The sequence below is a fragment of the Xyrauchen texanus genome, chromosome 49 (assembly GCF_025860055.1).
Source record: "Xyrauchen texanus isolate HMW12.3.18 chromosome 49, RBS_HiC_50CHRs, whole genome shotgun sequence".
Taxonomy (NCBI): Eukaryota; Metazoa; Chordata; class Actinopteri; order Cypriniformes; family Catostomidae; genus Xyrauchen; species Xyrauchen texanus.
In genome coordinates this window covers 20,113,327-20,132,926 of record NC_068324.1, presented here as the reverse complement: position 1 = coordinate 20,132,926, position 19,600 = coordinate 20,113,327, and the positions used below count along the sequence as shown (strand labels likewise).

At 38.1% G+C, this 19,600-nt stretch overlaps 1 protein-coding gene across 1 annotated transcript in view; it reads left to right on the top strand.

Annotated features, from left to right (window-relative positions):
- The window catches only part of banp (BTG3 associated nuclear protein), a 73,720-nt gene that overhangs the window by 37,346 nt on the left and 16,774 nt on the right, over positions 1-19,600 (top strand). Inside the window, exon 12 of the mRNA XM_052122592.1 lies at positions 14,031-14,171. Within this exon, the coding sequence (XP_051978552.1) occupies positions 14,031-14,171 (141 nt within the window). The remainder of the gene's footprint in view (positions 1-14,030; positions 14,172-19,600) is intronic.

The window sequence follows — 19,600 nt, the reverse complement described above, 5'->3', positions numbered from 1 at the left end:
GCACAGTATACTTGTTTTCACAGTGAGACCATACAGAAGTGTTTGACTGCTTTGTGAAATTCTTTAGTACATTCAAAACCTGGTGCATGTGCAGACGATACACATATACTTGGCCCAGTAAGCAACTATTAGTAGCCACCCAGAACATCCTAGCAACCACCTTGCAATGCCCATCCAACCACGCAAAACACTCTAGCATCATAGTGACTTTTGCTAAATATTAGCATTGGTATTTTTTTTAAAGGTCTGCAATTATAATAGTGAAGCATGTCTTTGACTTGTTAGCGATCTCTTCTTGACTTTATTCAGTAAGCAGCAACTAAGAACACTTGCAACCACATAGCAACACACTCAGAACCATTTAGCAACACCCTGGCAACCACCCACAATACTAGCATCAATAAGTGCAACTTTTAGGCAAGCACCAGTCCAATTTTCTTCAGAAAAATATGAATATCTAGTTGATAACTTTAAGATGTATATTCTATGTTAACAGTACTGTTTTTTAGCCTTATAAACCAGATTTAGCTTAGAATAATATTTGTTTGAACAGTAAAATAGTTAATTTTTAAGTGTGTATTTCATGGCGTATTGCCTATGGTGTTGATTGATCCCAGATGGCCCTAGATATGAGTGTACCCATTAAAGGAATATTCCGGGTTCAATACAAGTTAAGCTCAATCGACAGCATTTGTGGCATACTATTGATTACCACAAAAATGAATATTGACTTTTCTTTAAAAATGTGAACTCAACAGGCTAGATCAACCAAAATCTATTTTTGCTGACATGTGAAATGTGTTGGCTACTGTTTGAAGGTGTGAATGCTGATTGTGTAATCTTTTAGGCCTGTCTAGATGTATTAGGTAGACATTCAGGAACAGAAAATAAAGCTAAATGTCATTCGCTCTGAGACAGTGGTGGGATAATATCCCAGGATATCGTCTACAACTCCCTCTGCATCAGGCCTTTTAGTTCCTTCCAAGGATTTTTTCACTCTGGTCCCTTCTCTTCCTATATCCTCTAATTTCATGTGCATGTGCTCTGGTTCATCTGTGTTGGACTCATAGATATCCTGTGAACAGTGCTGCAATCAGATTCAAGTCAACACATCATAGGTCAACAGGACTGCAGTTATACTAAAGATACCTCAAATCTTTCAGCAGGGATGACAAGGACAGTAACAGGTTTAGAAACGCTTTATAATAACTTTTGAAAAATAACACAAACTAACTAACTGCTAAACAGATCATTAATGTACATTCAAAGTAGTTAAACACTAAATGAATGCATTGGATCACATTTGTTCCTGTTAATCACATTTTTGGCTTAGATTTTTAAGTTCCTCATGGACTTATTGACTATAGATATTTTTCTCTGTTGACCTCTCTAAAATATTTTTTAGTTTTATATGCCCCCATTTCAGTAAAAGTTTCACATGGATTAATTAAAGTTTCAGAAATACATCCAAACATTTTATGTAGCCTGACGCCATGTGCTCACTGAGTTCTCTCTGCTGTCAGGGGCAAGAGCCTTGATTTACAGCCTGTCAGTCTGTAACGGCAAGCCATATCATTCACCCCCTTTCCACCATCTCAAACAAACACACACCTCCAACACATGAAAGTCATCCATTTTCATGAGTGAAAGTGAGAGTGAAAGAGCGTTAACTGTGTTGAGTCACTCAGCGACCTCTCGGGGTTCTCTTATCTACTGTTCCCTCTCTCCTGCTCCCTGATGTGACTTCCACAGTTACAGAGATATAGATTTAAAGATAAGGTAAGAAAACAGGAAGAGGAGTCTAAAGTCTGAGGAGATTCAATGTTTTTGTGTTTGGCTCAATTAGTAATTCGTTCCTCATGACTGGACAACCTGCTTCTTGAAGCTTACTGCACTTTGTCAACCCAGCATCTTGTGAAGGTTTCTGTCTTCCTGAACTTCAGAACTGATTTGAACCATTGCAAGTCAGTTAGCCCTTTTCCAAAAACAGAGTGCCAGTGTCCCATTCCGTGTGTTGAGATGGTTTTCATACTTGTTATGTATGCTGCAGTCCGAATCAGAGTGTGGTTGTTCCCGGTGCCCCCACCCCACAGTGTTTATCTAGTTTCAGGCTCACGTGATTTGGTCTTTTATGAGGAAAAAATGCATGATGCAAAAATGCATGCACTACTTATTTTACTTAATGAACAAGTGTGGACCTTAGTACAGGTTGCGTTCTCACTCATGCAAACTGTACCACAGTACTATTGCAACCAAACTCCAACCACCTCCTACAGGTAGACTCGGGTTTGATACCACAGCACACTCCCCGGTCCGAAAAACAGCTTTCATATTACCAGTTTTTCATGCAAAACGAACTCTGATTAAAACTTAACTGATAGTGTAAAAGGCCTCTGGAAAAAGGCACTGCCTGCCTAAACCTGCTGTTCTTTTGAGAACAATAATGCAGCCTTGGCTAGACTGATGCGAAATAAAATTAGATCACTCCTATTATAATATACAACAATATAATTTGTCTGCAATATAATTGCTTAATGAAGTGACCCCACAGTTACAGAAGTACAGATCGAAAGATAAGGGAAGACAAGTAATCACAATGAATCCAGAATGTGGAGGAGAAGCCAAAGTGGTTTAATCTTTTGGGAGTAGGTACAATAGAGCTTTCATTAACCCAGCTCTTCTTTCACCTGATGCTCACTTTGCTGAAAAAAAGTGGCTTAAAACATCCTAAGATGGTTTGCTGGTCTTATCTTGTCTCCCAGCCTGGTCAGGTTGGTCTGTTTGTATGTTTAGAGGAGTTTTGGTTCCTTGTCAGTTGGGGAACCATTCAAACCAGAATAGCACCTTTTTGGTCAGGCTGGGAGTTCAGCTATACCAGCCTAGCCATACATGGAGACCAGCAAACCATCTTTTGATGTCTGGTTGAAGAGGGGTTTTTTTCATCAGGAAACTCAGTCAAGCTTTTTAGCAACTATTGCACATCATAACAATCCAGGTTGTTATGTAGTTCTCTACTAATGAGCTCCTGTCTTGAGGATAGAATCAATAACATTGTTGTCTTCTGCTGTTGTTATCCCACTGTCTCACTAAAAGCAGTCTGCATTACTTTGTTCTTAAACTATTTGTTCATCCTAAAGTGTGGTTTTCCTAAAAATCCTGATTTAAAGGCTCTGTGTGTTCTTGGAGAAAGAGTCATTTTATGTACTTCCCCTTCCACAAGGGGACAGTGCACAGCTGTGCACATGATTGAGGTTCTGCACGATTATGATGCCCCTCATTCCCTGGTTTTAAGGTAGGTAGGATAAATGGAAGTAGGAAGTGAACGAGATTTGGCTTCTGCTGGGCAAGTCCAGGAGCATTGGTGGATGTTCAAAAGGTGAAGCCTCTTAGGTGTTAAATTGTCCAGGAGCTTTCTGCTTACACAATGGATATGTGTTGCAGCAGCCAGAATTTTCGCTATTAGCATGATGTCTAGTCCACTTTGCATCTGATTCTGGGCATTTTAAAAGGATGTATTGCAAACTTTTGTACCAGAACCAGACTCAATAAAAGCTTATTCTAAGGCAGCCAAAATGCATGCAAATTTAAAAGGAATAAAGAGTTATTTCTGTGGTCTGTTTCTAATCTGCCTTTTTGGATTTGTTGTTTTACTGTATTTGGACAAGACAAAAATGATCTCAGGAACTTTTAGGTGAATATCAGTAACAAGCTGCATCTGTCTGTTCAGTTGTTGTAACTATTTCCCTCTTTGAATGTGTGTATATTTATATTGGTATGCATGCAATTATGCCCATTTGCAATTCAGAACTTCGTGTCTCCTCTGGACCTCAGTATTGAAACCAGATGTGTGCAGAGCTCACATCCATTAAGTACCTGCCTTTGGATTTAAATTCTTCAGGATTTAACTTGCAGTCCAGTTGTCACAAAAGAACCTTGGGGCGTTAGTCCCATTTCAAACTCCTAAATTAATTCTTTAAACCTCAATTGCAGTGGGAGAAGGATTTCTCCAAGTTATAAAATAAAGAATGCTGAATAAAATGGTTCAAGGCAGATTATATTATGATATTTGTGTCCTAATGGAGGGAATCATATTTCAAGGCAACAGTGATGATCTTGCCTCCCTTTCGTCTTGATAACAGAGTTTTTGAAGCTAATGTGGTAATGGCAAGGAAACAATGGCCTTCTCACATACATTCTCAGAAAATCCTATTGTATTCTAATGGAGGGAATGCTTCATAAAGGCTTCAATATGCTCCCAGAGTAGTTCTTTGTTCAGATCTATATAGAAGTTCAAAACAGTTGAGTATGTGAAATTCCAAGGAATTTGAGAAGTCTTCTCAAGCAACCTTTTGTTTTACAACCTTTTGTTTTACCACCAATTGAACTCTGTAACAACATGTGAGGAACAAGTTCCAATAAAATCATCACTGTTGCAGAAATTACATTCATAATGTATGTTGCTCTGAGAAGCTTTTCATTGGAATCATTGACAAAGGTTTGAAGGCGGGACTGGACTTTGCGTCTCCCACCCAGAGTTTGTTCCAAGGTCACATAGATATTTTACAAGTTTACAACACATGGAGTAGTTTACCATAGCCTGTCAAATCAGCAGTTGAATTAGAAACATAATGAAGTCATAACATGAAGAAAGTCTTGTAACACTTTTGTTACAGTCTTTGTCAAATACTTAAGCACTCTTATTGCTTTGTTCTTGAGAATAAGCTGTGCAGCTCATCTTATCTCCCGTCTGTTGTGTAAATAGTACTGGGTGATTTACTTGATTTACTCTAACCCTTGGCTGTCCCTTCTTTGGGTGTGCTGCAAAAGATTAGCTTTGCAGGAGGAGTATCTCAAGTGGCCACTGGGGTCACATTTTAGGAGGTTGTTAGCAGTTTAAGTTTGAGGCTAATTTAAGCTAAGCCAACTAGATGCGGGCCAGTCCCACTTTATATTAAGTGTATTTAACTACTATGTTACTTACATAAAAAATTTCAGCATGTATTTTATGCATACATATGTGTTGTTCTGTGAAACACTTATAAGATTAACAGTTGCTCCTACCAATGTTGGAGTAGGTTTAGGGTTGGTTAGGGGTATGGTCAACAGATAGAATAATACTATACTGTGTAACAGTATCAGGGATGTGATTTTTCCATGTAAATATGGATTTCCGTATTGTCTGACCTCGGCAGGATGACACATGTAAATTGCTTAAAAAAACATTTTGGGGGTGGGGGTGGCTTGAGGGTATGGAGGATTGTACACGTCGTCGTCATCCAACCCTCCAACTGGATCCTTCAGGTAAGTCATTTTTATCTTAATGAATCCAGAGAGTCCGTGAAAAATAGACACCAAACATAAATGGATTTGTACTCATAGCTTACAACAATACAAATGCTTGACTTACTCCTCGTTTCTAAGTCACACTGGAATAAAGGGTCTACTTAAATGTACTAAAACTGCAAAATGCTGCTTTTTAAATACTATTATTACATGCGGATTAATGCCGACAGCACTGCATGAGATAGAGGCGTCATCTAGCGGCTGTGTGTGGAGCTCACCTGAGCTCACAGTATTAAGTTTTTATGCAAGTTTTTATGCAAAGTAGTGAAGGAATGCCATTTGTTAATCATATTTAACGTCAGCATAGGGCAGCTTTGCACAAAGTATCAACCTATTTGATTAAACATTGTTAGTTGACTATTAAACTGCTAAAAAAATCAACTGATAAAACTAAAATTGGCAATCAGAATTGAGTAATTACAATGGTTCGTATTTTGTGTGGCCAAATGTGAAATATTTATTTCAGGAAAATAGTAGCTTATAGGATTTAGCCTCATTCCTGATGTTGACTTATGACTTATAATTGATTTTTAGTTTACATTCACCTTAGTCAAATACATTTAAACTCCACAATTCCACAATTCTTGCCATTTAATTGTAGAAAACATTCACCGTATTAGGTCAGTTAGGATCACTACTTTATTTTAAGAATGTGAAATGTCAGTGTAATAGTAGAGAATTATTTATTTCAGCTTTTATTTTTTTCATCACATTTCCAGTGGGTCAGAAGTTTACATACACTTTGTGAGCATTTGGTAGCATTGCCTTTAAATTGTTTAACTTGGGTCAAACTTTTTGGGTAGCCTTCCACAAGCTTCTCACAATAAGTTGCTGAAATTTTGGCCCATTCCTCCAGACAAAACTGGTGTAACTGAGTCAGGTTTTTATAGACCTTCTTGCTTGCACACGCTTTTTCAAGTACAAACCATTGATTAACAGTTGCCATGTTACTTGATCATTCAAATCCTTTCTTGTTGCATTGTAAGTCATCTCGAAAGCTTAATGTCCATAATAGTCCAGGATGCTTGATGGTAAATATCTGTGTCCCGCAGAACACTCGGTGAAGTTGTACGCTTGTCAAAAATCCTCCTCAGGCATTACAAAGAACAATAACAGATGTAGAGGCACGAGATTGACCACAACCAATGGCCGTGTGATTGTTAGTGTAGCAGATGGAACAACGTTACTAACATTTGGTGATGGCTGAGCTAAGCTCTGTATTCCTTCAGCATTATTGATGTAATGCCATGTATAATTATTTGGAACTGCATAGACCCATATAGCCATTATAAAATATCTCTTCTTCCAGGGCTCAAAGCTGTGTTAATTTATGTGGAGACAGTACTGTTGGTGATGGCTTTCCTCCAAAGTTAGCTTTTAAACTTTTAAAAGATGGAATTAAAGGAAAATTGTGGGTTTTAAGAAGACTTTGTTGATGGTACCACCAATAATGTATCTTATAAGAAAAGCTTGTTTGTCTGGAGATGTTTTCTATAGTGTAGCATGTAATTGCACTGCGCTATCATTAAATATAGGAAGTAGCCTATTGAACTCAAAACTGCAGAAAATGTTCTCATGAGAAACTGTTCTTTGAAATTAACATATTTCAGATGCAGTTTTTGTTTGCTTTCACAGTAGAGCTTTTTTCCCCCCCCAACATTGGTGTGCACCATTGAGTCTGCTTAAAAAGATGGTCTGGTGTACAGTTCATGCCTCAATTGTGTAATTTAACCTCTATTGATGACATCAAATCGGCATCTTTGCATGTGTCCTATGTAGAATAATGCATTTTTCATAGCTGCTTTACTCTGTATAAATTGACTTCAGAGAGCAGCTCATATTCTTCACATCTCTTGAAATATATCCACAGTGGACAAATGAAAGGGAGTCATGAGCATATAAAGTGGTGGTTAATTCAAATGGACAAAAACTTCAATAACACAGTAAAACTGGCATCTTCTCCACAGCAGTCGTTCCCTAGTTACTGTGGGAAACAACTGATGCAAATACTCACAGTGAGGTTGATGGCGCAAATGTAAAGAGTTTAGACCCAAAAGTGCAATGTCAAAAGAGACTGGCGAGGGGAATTGGGTAGATCAAACTCAGGTTCAGACCAAGCAATCGAACAAAGTCCCATCTTTGATGTACAACAGGTTTTACCCTGTGCTTAACTGATCTGATTGTGAGAAGTGTTGCAGCAGAAGTGATTTAGGACTCTCAGATAGTTTAAGGAGTTCACTCAGTTTGTGCAGTGTCCTGTTGGCCCTTTTTCTTTCTTTCTGTCTCCTTCTCTCAGAACATTTAGGCTCTCACATCTGTCCTGGCTTAAGCCTGTCTCACTCCAGACGCACATGTTGTTGGAATCATGTTGAATTTGGGAGGAAGTGTTTACCTTTCCAAAGAGACATTTTTTTGACAGACTGACAACTCTTGAGGGTACTCAGAGTGAACTGTTCATGCTTTTGCGAAGATGGCTTGTCCTCTTGCACAACAATATGTTAAACTATGAAAACCAATATCCCTTTTCTTACACGGTTTGTGACCTGTGGTGCTGAAATTGCACACTTTACCTGTATTTGCACTGATTTATTGTAGCAGTAACTAGCAGTAGGGTTCACTGTGTTAGACCAAGAGATTTTACCAATTTTGTTCACTTTACAGGTGAATGTGTGTTTTCTTAATGTGTTTATCATCCATAGTTACAGTTAGCTGAGATTCTTATGCAGTGAAGGAGACACTGGAATGCCAATAAAAAAAGAATGGAGCTTGGGAGGAGAACTTGTTTGCACAGTTGGTTGTTGTGTTTCCCAAAATGAAATGTTTTTTGCATTAAGCTGCTGTTGTTTTGTTCCCTGTTGTCTTTGCTCTAGTTCCTCTATGTTTTTGCTGTCCCACTCTGCTGCTGAAAGCATTACTACATAAGAGAAAAATGTATTCTGGGTCCTTTTTTTTTGCTCTTAGTCCTGTCAACCCAAGTTGACAGCGGATCCCGAACCGCTTGGCCAATTTTTAAAATTGGCTATTCGCCTATATAAAGATAGCAGATTTAAAGTTTGACTGTTTTTTAAAGAAACAAGACTGGGTACAGTTTAGTTAGTGTAATCTTGAGACCCTTGGGAAAATGGCACGATTGATTTAAGTTTTAACTACCTTTTGTTGTGATCCCAATCGAGCCATGAGGGAGAGGGCAAACAACTCAACTGGTTATTTACGCCGTTTCCCCTGTTGACTATACAAGTTTGATATACATGTTAAAGACTAACAGAACAGAGTCAACTTTTACAGGATTGGGACTAAACAGCTGTGTGGCCACAAGAAAGCCACTTGTTACTGAGGTTAATCAGACTTTATGCTATTAGGGAGCATAAAGATTTTGACTGTGGAGCAATGGAAAAAGATCATGTGGTCTTTTGAGTCCAGATTTACCCTATTCTAAAGCAATGGGCACATCAAGGTAAGAAGGGAAAATGCATGAAGCGATGCACCCATCATGCATAGTGCCCACTGCAATAAAATGAAGTCTGCAGAGTCTGAAGACTTTGCGGAGTGGTTAGACTCTTCCGTCATCAATAAAAGATTGCAATTCTGGACAGAAATAATTGTTGTGACCTTGCAAACGGTTGTCGAAACAATGCCGCGATGAACATGCACCGTAATCAAATTTAAAATTGGTCCAACTAAATATTAGAGTGTGCAACTTTTTGGCCGGGCAGAGTATTTGTTTTGCAGATCAGCTTCAGAGCAGAGAGCTGTCTTGAGAATTATTGTGGGGCCGGAAGTCAGTTTATGAGAATGCGTTTTCATTGCTACACAATCGCAGACGTTCTCCCAGCATCATAAAACTCTCATTGTATTATAAGTCGTGCAGCTGAGCATACAAGCAAGCCTCACTCGCAGATTTCAAATTCCTGCTGGTGTAGTCGTGTTTGCTTTAACAAGTATTACTCAATGGCTTGATCCCCAAAATGGCAGTTTTAATGTGGAAAAAGAGCATTTCCTTCTTTATGAGGCCTGATGGATGGTTTCAAAATGGCATATGTAGCAGTGTACTTTATTTTGATTATCTTCACGAAAGTCTGGTTGAGAAAGTTTCAAATTTTTAAGTAGGTGTAGTATACCCAGAGTGTATCTTTTTCTGATTCTAGTTCACATAGAATGGGAAATAGGAAATATAAATGAAATCCCTCAGCTGTGAATTGCTTTTGTTCACATTAACTGTTCGTTTCATGTCAAGTTTGTGTGCACATATCTCTGTACATGTGCATGTGTTTGTATTTAAGACCTGCTGGGCCTTTTTTAGTTGTTCTCATTCTATTCATCATTAACATTTAGTCTGTTCTCACACTCTCAACTGGTTCTCAACTGGTTTTGCTCCAGGACCCAGATTTTTACAATGGACATAAAGTGTTGACCCAACACAATACTGATATTGTTCATCCTATAAAAGTAAACAAAAATGTTGTCAAAACATTTACATTTATTCATTGATTAATTTAGTTAAATGCTCTCAGCTGCCAATAATTCACTGCCCAAAACACATTGTGGTTTACAACCACAATGCATGTTTGTCCTTGTTGTAAGTTAACTTATATTTATTACAGTCTGGGTCATACTTTCTTTTAATTGGGTGTAATTTTGGACATTGATTTGAGGATTAAGATATGGCACTCAACCTGGACATGTTGGCATTTGACTAAATTGGCTAGTTTCTGGCTAGTGACAGATACATTTGCGCCAAAATACTCTCTAGTCTGAATGGCAGAACATACATTGACGTCAAGATAATAGATGCAGTTTCTTTTAACAATTATTTTCAGTTAGCATTGTTTTTTCCTCCTAATTGCATCCTGAACAGACCTGCAATTGAAACAGACTTGCAGCCCTTTTTGAGAACCAGCTGAAAACAAGTTGAGATCCACTGCTCTACGATATGTTTATCTCTAGCTTCATCACAATCATGTGCCATCATCTTTCATCTCATTTAAACCAGGCCAGCATCACATGCTCTAATTATTTCACAAGATTTGACTGGCAGCTTAATCGTCTGTTAGAGAACAGGAGATGCTGTGGTGAAGCTGACACCATTTTCCCGTGCCACTGAAGACATGCTGGGCATTGCATGGGTTCTGTATGACCTCTAAACATGCCTGTGACTCAAGACTTCAAAGTCAACGTCTGGGCTTGAAACTGGGGTGGGGGTGGTGGCAAACTGGATCTGAAATTGGGGGTTAATGTGGGATTTTTGTGCAGTGCAGCAGATTTTCTTCCTAATTGGGAGTGCATGTCAGTTCTGTTCCCAGTTGGGGAAACTCAGATTTGATTGTTTATGCCTGTACTGATGCTCAAAGGCGCTGGTGTCATCAAGATGAGGCGGTGAGATGTCACAGCATGAAGTCGCAGAAGAATCCGTAATTGGTGGAGCCGTAAAGATTAGCAATAGTTTAGTCTGAAGTTGCACGCTTCATTTAAACTCCAACTTTTTATCCTGAATGGCTGTTTTTGAATGAATGTTGTCCATGTGGAAATGGTCAATTACTGCAAGTGATAAATTACTGACTCACAGTTCAGGTTTAAGACGCTAGTGATTGAAGAGGGTTTGGAGGCTCCAAAACCATGGAGACCACATCAAAACATCTGTAGTGGTTAGATCACGTGTAAACAATGATATGTTCAACCCTGCTTTGGAGAAATTGAACACAGTGTGCAATTATGCATGCATATGCATGTGTTTGTGCTTGCTTGTTATGTGATGAGCAGGACCTTGGCACAGAATAGAGTTGTGTTTATGAGTGTTCAGCTGGAAACTGGGCTTTCCAACAGGCTATTATGATCCTGCACTTAGACGTAGACACATCAGATGTACTTTCATCAACCATATGGCAGAATCAGCATCCTTGATATGGAAATGCAGTTTATTTTTTCATTTATTATTTTTTTTATTGTAAATCCCTGACTTGATTTGAATTAGGCTTTGCGCAAGCACATAAACGTCTACATTTCCAAATCTGCAATCAAGTGCAATCAACAACTGCAGTCTAACAATCGTGATTGGCCTGTTTTTCTGAGCAAATTGTAAGTGCCAATCAATTTCCTCTCATTAATGGCATTTGTTTGCGAAAGTCTTGGACTTTTGAACTTTCTGACAATGAAAAGAGAAGAAAAGATGAAAAACAGTTATTATTAGGGTTGATGTTAGTCATCTGTATTCTTTTTCTTTCTAGAAGCCATATAGAAAGTGAAAACATTAGCAGATTAAAATCTGCAGGAATTTTGATTTAGTTTAAACATATTCAAGTGTGGTGATTTATATGCCAATAAAGGGTTGAAAGGAACAGTCAGCAAGGTTTGACATGAAGGAAAATATTAACAGTCTTAGAAAGGAAAGCATAGTGTGTAATTTACAGAAGGATATACGCAAATAATACATAAATAATCACAGATGCCAATCATTTCCATATTAAAGTGATATATTAGCTGAATCTTTCCTTTCACTTGCAAAATGTAGGATTTTGAAGAAAAATGGCCAACTATGCCAGCAGCAGTGATGTGAAGTAGCTAACTAGCAACATTACTAATTTTAGGGACATTCACACTGACAGCGATTCACATCGACATAGCATTTGCAGGCATCTTGAGTGACAGCTAATGCTGGCGAACTGAACTATATTCAAACGAGCAGTGACACTGTAGCAACAACCAATGGGAGTGCGCATAGTGGAGTTCATGTGATCCTATTATTGGATCTTACAATTGGATACAGCAGTTGAGTAGCAAGCAACAGTGCAGCGATTTAACCGTTGTCTGCTAGAATCATGTTCTCCTCAATCGAAAACTCTCTTCATAAACTGCAGACCTTTTTACTAGCATTGGGAATTTACCTAGTTTATATTGGTTGCTATTTACATTCCACCTCAGCCTTGCTTAGCGCAACAGAAGCTGGCCAATCAAATAACAGAGATGGAGAGAAAATATCCAGATTCCCGATTCATAATCATTTACATTTATTAATTTGGCAGACGCTTTTATCCAAAGCGACTTACAAAAGAGGAAAACATAAGCGAATCATCTGAAGGAGACATTTGTACGAAAAGTGCCATACTACAAAGTTTTACTAGCATCAGAATAGCATTCAAAACAGATTTAAGTGCAACAAGATTATTTTTTTTTTTGTGCTCTTGGAAAAGATCCAAAAGATCTGTTTTTTGAAGACAGAGAGTGATTCAGCTGCACAGATGGTGTTGGGAAGGTCATTCCACCAACGTGGTATGATGAAACTGAGAGTCCGGGAAAGCGTTTTGGTGCCTCTTTGTGTTGGTACAACAAGGCGACGTTCCTTAGCCGACCGTAGGCTTCTGGTAGGAGTGTAGATCTGCATAAATTATTTTTAGGTATGCTGGAGCAGACCCAGTGACTGTTTTGTATGCCAGCATCAGAGCCTTGAATTGAATATGTGCATCAACCAACAGCCAGTGGAGAGAGACAAAGAGTGGTGTAACATGCGCTCTCTTTGGTTCATTAAAGACCAGACGTGCTGCTGGATTCTGGATCATTTGCAGAGGTCTAATTGCACATGCAGGAAGGCCTGCAATAAGAGATTTACAGTAGTCCAGTCTAGTTATGACAAGTGACTGAACAAGCAGTTGTGTGGCATGTTCAGAGAGGAAAGGTCTTATTTTCCTGATATTGTAGAGTGTAAATCTACATGATCTTGCAGTCTTTGAGATGTGGTCTGTGAAATTTAGCTTGTTATTGATGGTTACCCCTAGATTTCTAACCTTTTTGGAAGGCGATACTATAGTTGAACCCAGCTGCACGGTGATGTTGTGTTCAACAGCAGGGTTGGCTGGAAAGACAAGGAGTTCGGTCTTGGCTGGGTTGAGTTGCAGGCGGTGTTCCTTCATCCAGGCCGAGATGTCACTTTGGTGTCGTTGGGCTGAAAAGACAAGTAGAGTTGCGTGTCGTCAGCGTAGCAGTGGTAAGAGAAACCATGTGACCGAATGATGGGTCCCAGTGATGTTGTGTATATGTAGAAGAGAAGTGGCCCAAGCACTGATCCCTGAGGTACCCCAGTAAGTAACTGATGTGGCTTGGATACCTGACCTTTCCAGGCTACCTTGAAGGACCTGTCTGAGAGATAGGAGGTCAACCAGTCCAGCACAGTTCCTCTGATGCCCAGAGTAGAGAGAGTGGAGAGAAGGAGCTGATGGTTGACTGTGTCAAAGACTGCAGAATCATGGATGATTTTGACAAGGCAAACCTCAATAAAGAACCTCAGGTGTACTTTTAGTCTAAAACTTTATTTTAATTATATATTAATATAATAATACATATTATATACTCTGCACCCATCTACTGAGGTACTTCAACTTGGGAATTAACATTAGTTAAGTTTGAATATCATATTTATGGGCAAATTGGCATAATTCTTATTTTTTTTTTACATTTTGTGGGTTGTGAGTGCCTACGAAGGATACACCTCATGCATCCTCTGAATTCCTGTGAAAAAGGTCGCAAAAATGAGAGTTTGGCAACACTGGGAAATTTCAGCAGTGTGTTTAAACTCTAGTGTTTAGAGGCAGACACAAAACACACGTATAAACAAATACAGGACTGAGTGAGCGCTTTCTAACTGTGTTACTGTTAACTGAGCATTCAAAGTTCCCTTTTTTATTCTCTGTTTTTTCAAGGTTCTAAGAGGAACGCAGCTCATTGCTGTGGCATCGGCCGATGGGACCAGCGGAGTTGACACATCTCCTCTGCAAGCTAATGATATTCAGGTTCAATACGTCCAGCTTGGAGCAGTCACTGACCACACCGGCACAGTACAAGTGAGATAAGCAACTTGTAGTATTAAAGCAGTATTGTTATGAGCAATTGAGTTTTCCTTGATCTTTTGAAATAAGAGTTCATTGAACTATGAAAACATACTATGACTTTTAGAACTCAAACCATCCACTCAAGTCCACAAAAAGCATTTATGGAAAGTTACAAAAAAATGGCAAAAAACAGTGTTTTATACTTCTAAGACTTTACATGTCAATGAGCGCTTTTCCATGCATGATCTTACAGCAAATATGCTTATAAAGCCTATAACATGTAAGGTCATGATTTTTGCCTATTACCCTGATTTTGCATTGCACGTAAACACCTTTTCTGTCGTTCTTAACGTCTTATCCAATGTGCACAAGTGCTGTGTTCATACCCATTTATGTTTTGAAGCCAAAAGAATTACTAGGAATTACCCATTTATTTAAAAATGTAAATGCCTTAAATAGTTTTGTCAGAATTTGTGTATAAGCTGATTTTTGGTAACAAGTTGATTGATGTGCATGTACATGCTCTCATTGTATTGAGTGATCAGAAACTTGACCTGCCCAGAAGGAGGCAGGATTTATGCTATTATTCCTGACAACAGAAGAACTAATGGTAATGAATGAGAATGTTCGTCAAAGCTTGTGATGTTCCTAAGCAATTTTTTAGAATTTCAGAAAAGTTTCCACAAAAAAACGTACATTTGTGGGAATCCCATTGCTTTCCTTCATGGTTGACAGCGGCAAAATGCATGTTTGAAAAGCTTGACGCAGTTGCAACATATCCTAATGCACAGCAGCTATTGTATCATCTCCATTGTAACAGTGTAAGCATCTCCGTCTCATTTTCCTCATTGTGCGTTCACTATCAAAATCCTTGTCTAAACCTTGTCTAAACATAATATATGAGAAAAATTGCCATTTTCATAAAAATAAAAAAATCTGAAACACTTGTGGATTATAAATTTGTAAATGCTCAAATATATGAACTATAATTATATTTGTTTGTATATGGCCATATAGCAGATTTCAGTTCACTCAATATTAGACAATGTAATAATCGCAACAGGCCCAATTATTGAATCCTCATTCGTGTTTTTATTTTACAGATTTATTGCACATCTAGTTTAAACTTAGAGAAGTTTTCTTGCATTGTGAGGCAAAACTTTTAATACAAAAATAAATAAGGGTCTTCTAACACCCAAAGGTTTCACTTAAATGTATGGTATTTTGTGTGTAATTCTGTTTTCTTTTTTTTTTTACTTGCTAGTTATTGTGCACTAAAATATTTACATTTACACAAAATGTACCCAATTACAGAGGTATATAATGATGATTTGTGTGTTTTCACTGCAAAACAAGACAAAAAAATACCACAAATTGCATCGCAAAATTTGCAAAATGCCACAGCAACTCATTTTGGGGCGCAAAAATCAGGAAAAAGTGTTGCGAAATCGTGGTGGGACTGATTTAATATCCTCTACTAATATTAACAGTGGGTCAGAGGAGAAAAGTAAATAATATAAAAGAGTAATATTTTGACTGCTTTAGCTCTTTCATCAGCAACATTATCTGTTGCTTGTAACCACAAAAGTTTTATTTCAGGAAGGAATGTTTTCTGTCTCAAACCGACCACCAACTTCGCACAGGTGTCGTCTAGAGATAGATCCAAGTGTTGTGCTACAGGGACACTAGTCAGCACATTGAATTTCATCTCTGATCAACTCTGACCTATAATGAGCCCCCATGCTTTGCCATTTTTGAGTATTGGCCAAATGGAAAGGGACATGTTTGACCTATACATTTCAAACTCTATATCTTATTCATTCGCCATGTGTTCTTTCAAAAAAAAGAAAAGAAATGTGGGCAGCATTTTTAACCTGCTCTTCGCTCTCACATCTGCTAATCAGCAGCCCTGATCAGTTTGTTTTTCCTCTGAATAATAAATAGCCACCAGTCTATTTTCTTTTTTTTATCCCTTTTTTTCCGTCTTGCGCTCTCTCTCTGTCAAACCCTCAACATGTTCATACCCTCCTTGATCTGTGTATTTACTCTAATCAATTCCCATGATGTGTTACCGTGTTTCAGAGACGCTATATAGTGTTCACGCATACTCAAACACACTTCGAGGTTTGACAATCATTGCAGGTGACCACATTTACCCTGCTACTCTCACATGTTTGATTCACGTGAAACTTCATGGTCGTTTTTGAAGGGGGTTCAGAGCAGAGTATGTTGGTTGAATGGTTTCCTCTCAGTGCTCAAAGAATTTTCTAATCAATCCACGTCAACTCCATTCCAGGATTTAAAATGTTCAACTCCTTGAAGTGAAAGAAACTCTGTTCTGAGTTTGCTCTTTAGCAAAATTTGCAACGTGTTAATAGGGCTGGGCAATATAGATTTTCCGATGCATCACTATCTTCATTTGAACAGTCTTGATACTCATTCTTAAATTCCAAGATCAATCTTTTAGTCTTTGCAGCAACCCTCTATGAAACAAGTTAATAACTCACAAATGCGACTAAAAATGTCTGTGATTAGCCACTGGCTGGTACATTTTCAGATTTCACTCACCAGTAAATGAGTAGTGTTGTGGCAAAGAAGTTCAGCAGTGAGATCCTTTCACAAGTTGTTAAGAGTAAAATTTGGTTTGACTTTTTCCGAAAGGCTGCAGTGGGCACAGGCTCACCAAAACTGGACAGTTAAAGACTGGGAAAGAATAGTCTGGTCTGATAAATCCTGATTTCTGCTGAGGTACACAGATTGTAGGCCCACTTTAGCCTCAGCTTTCTGTTCTTAGCTGACAGAAGTGTAGAACCCAACGTGGTCTTCTGCCGTTGTGTCCCAGCTGCCTCAAGGTTCGACTTGTTGTGCATTCTGAGATGATATTCTTCTCACTCCAATTGTACAGAGCAGTTATCTGAGTTACCGTAGACTTTGTCAGTTAGAACCAGTCTGGCCATTCTCTGTTGACCTCTCTTATCAACAAGATTTTTCCATCCGCAGAACTGCCACTCACTGAATTTTTGTTTTGTTTTGGCACCATTCTGAGTAAATTCTAGAGACTGTTTGTGTGAAAATTTCAGGAGATCAGCAGTTACAGAAACACTCAAACCAGCCCAACAATCATGCCACGGTCCAAATAACTGAGATCACATTTTCCCCTCATTCTGATGGTTGATGTGAACATTAACTGAAGCTCCTGACTGCATGATTTTATGCACTGCACTGCTGCCACACGATTGGCTGATTAGATAATTGCATGAATAAGTAGGTGTACCTAATAAAGTGGTCACTGAGTATATACAATGTATGTGTGTGTATATATATATATATATATAAGTAATATCACACGAGCAAGAGTGCAATATGGCCCTACATCAGCACTGCTGTGATTCGGGTGCAGGGCGAGTACCGTAGCTAATCATAGCAGTGCTGATTTAGGGCCATATAGCACGATTGCTTGTGTGATATTACTTACATATATATATATATATACTAGGGCTGCAACTAACGATTCTTTTTATAATCAACTAATCTAACGATTATTAGAACGATTATTCGGCAATTATTGCAATGATTAATCATTAGCTCTTAACCGATTATTCAGCTTGTGCCTGACTTAAAAAGTTGTATTAAACGTGCTTACTAACAATAAAGAGGACAAAATCATGTTTTTAAAATACCTCTAAATGACATTCACTGAATTAAAGGGCAAAAATAACTTGGATTTGTATTGTTTAATTAATTCATTAAAAATGTAACTGCAAAAAAATCCTTTGTGTTTTTGTCTTGTTTTCCATTTAACATTGTCTAAAAATCCTTAAAACAAGATACATTTACTTGAGAAGCAACATATAATATATTTAGACTTCAAGAAAATGTATCTTAAATATAAGTGTATTTTTTCACTTAGTAAAGAAATAATATACTCATATTCAAGTTATTTGTGCTAAAAGCAAGTCTAAATATCTTATATGTTGCTTCTCAGGTAAATGTACTCTATATTCAAGATTCTCTGATAACAATTTTTTCTTCTGCAGTATATCTGCTAAAGTAAATGTACATAAGGAGTTTTTAGATATTTATATTAGAAAACAAACCAAAAAAGATGCATTGTGCATTGTGTAATGGTCTAAGACTACACCCTCTCACCTTTTTGTGTACTTGATTTCGATCAAGTGACACTCATATTATAATTCACTATGTCACGACCAATCACTATAAACAAAATCTAGCTGCAGCGCGTGTGCACCAATGATGAGCGTCTCCGCGCTAGAAAGTGTATCAGCAGGGAGAAGTTTGAAACTATCTCGTGCTGTTTTTCATGCAACCCGTATAAGCGGCTCTGACCGCACAGACAAATGGCAGTTTCAGAGTTTGTACTTATTTATACAGCTCGCTTCCTTAGTATTGGAACTAAAGGATGCATTAAATACAGTATAAAACGGAGCACTGTTTCCTTTTTAGACGCTCTGTCAGGCAAGTTTTGCTCAAGCGAAACACCAGTTATGGCGCCGGTTTATTTCACAACGACACTGCTTCTGTATTTACTTATTTAGCATTTTTGTATTATAATACTCTGCGGTCTACATCACCTTAATCTGTTTGGAAAGTTTGCAGTGCGTCTGGACTGTGATCTGTTCTTTCTTCCTCTCCTCAATCAAGTGCGAGCTGAAGTGCTGCTTCAAATGATCTAAAAAATATCGACAATTTTTTATTATCGACGTTGTCGATAATGTCGACTAATCGTTTCAGCCCTAATGTATACAATGTATATACTCAGTGACAACTTTATTAGGTACACCTACATATTCATGCGATTATCTAATCAGCCAATTGTGTGTCAGCAGTGCAGTGATATTGCTTATATACAACATTTCAATGAACAAGTACATTTAAAAAAATTAGGATAAGTACGGTCATAAAAAAAGCATTTGTGCATGGAACTACTTTCTTACGCAACTGATCAGAATCTGCCGTTGCTGGTTCAAAAAAAATTATGCGTCCAAACCTCCATTAGTAATTCAAAAATGTCACTTCAGAAATAGTATCACAGCTTGTGCTGTTTCTTACAAGTTATTGGATAAACAAGAATGGATGTGTGTGTGTGTGTGTGTGTGTGTGTGTGTGTGTGTGTGTGTGTGTGTGTGTGTGTGTGTGAGCGTGTATTTATCACTTTGTGGGGACCAAATGTCCCCATAAGGATAGTAAAACCCAAAATTTTTGACCTTGTGGGGACATTTTGTCGGTCCCCATGAGGAAAACAGCTTATAAATCATACTAAATTATGTTTTTTGAAAATGTAAAAATGCAGAAAGTTTTCTGTGAGGGTTAGGTTTAGGGTAGGGTTAGGTTTAGGGATAGAATATAAAGTTTGTACAGTATAAAAACCATTATGTCTATGGAAAGTCCCCATAAAACATGGAAACACAACATGCGTGTGT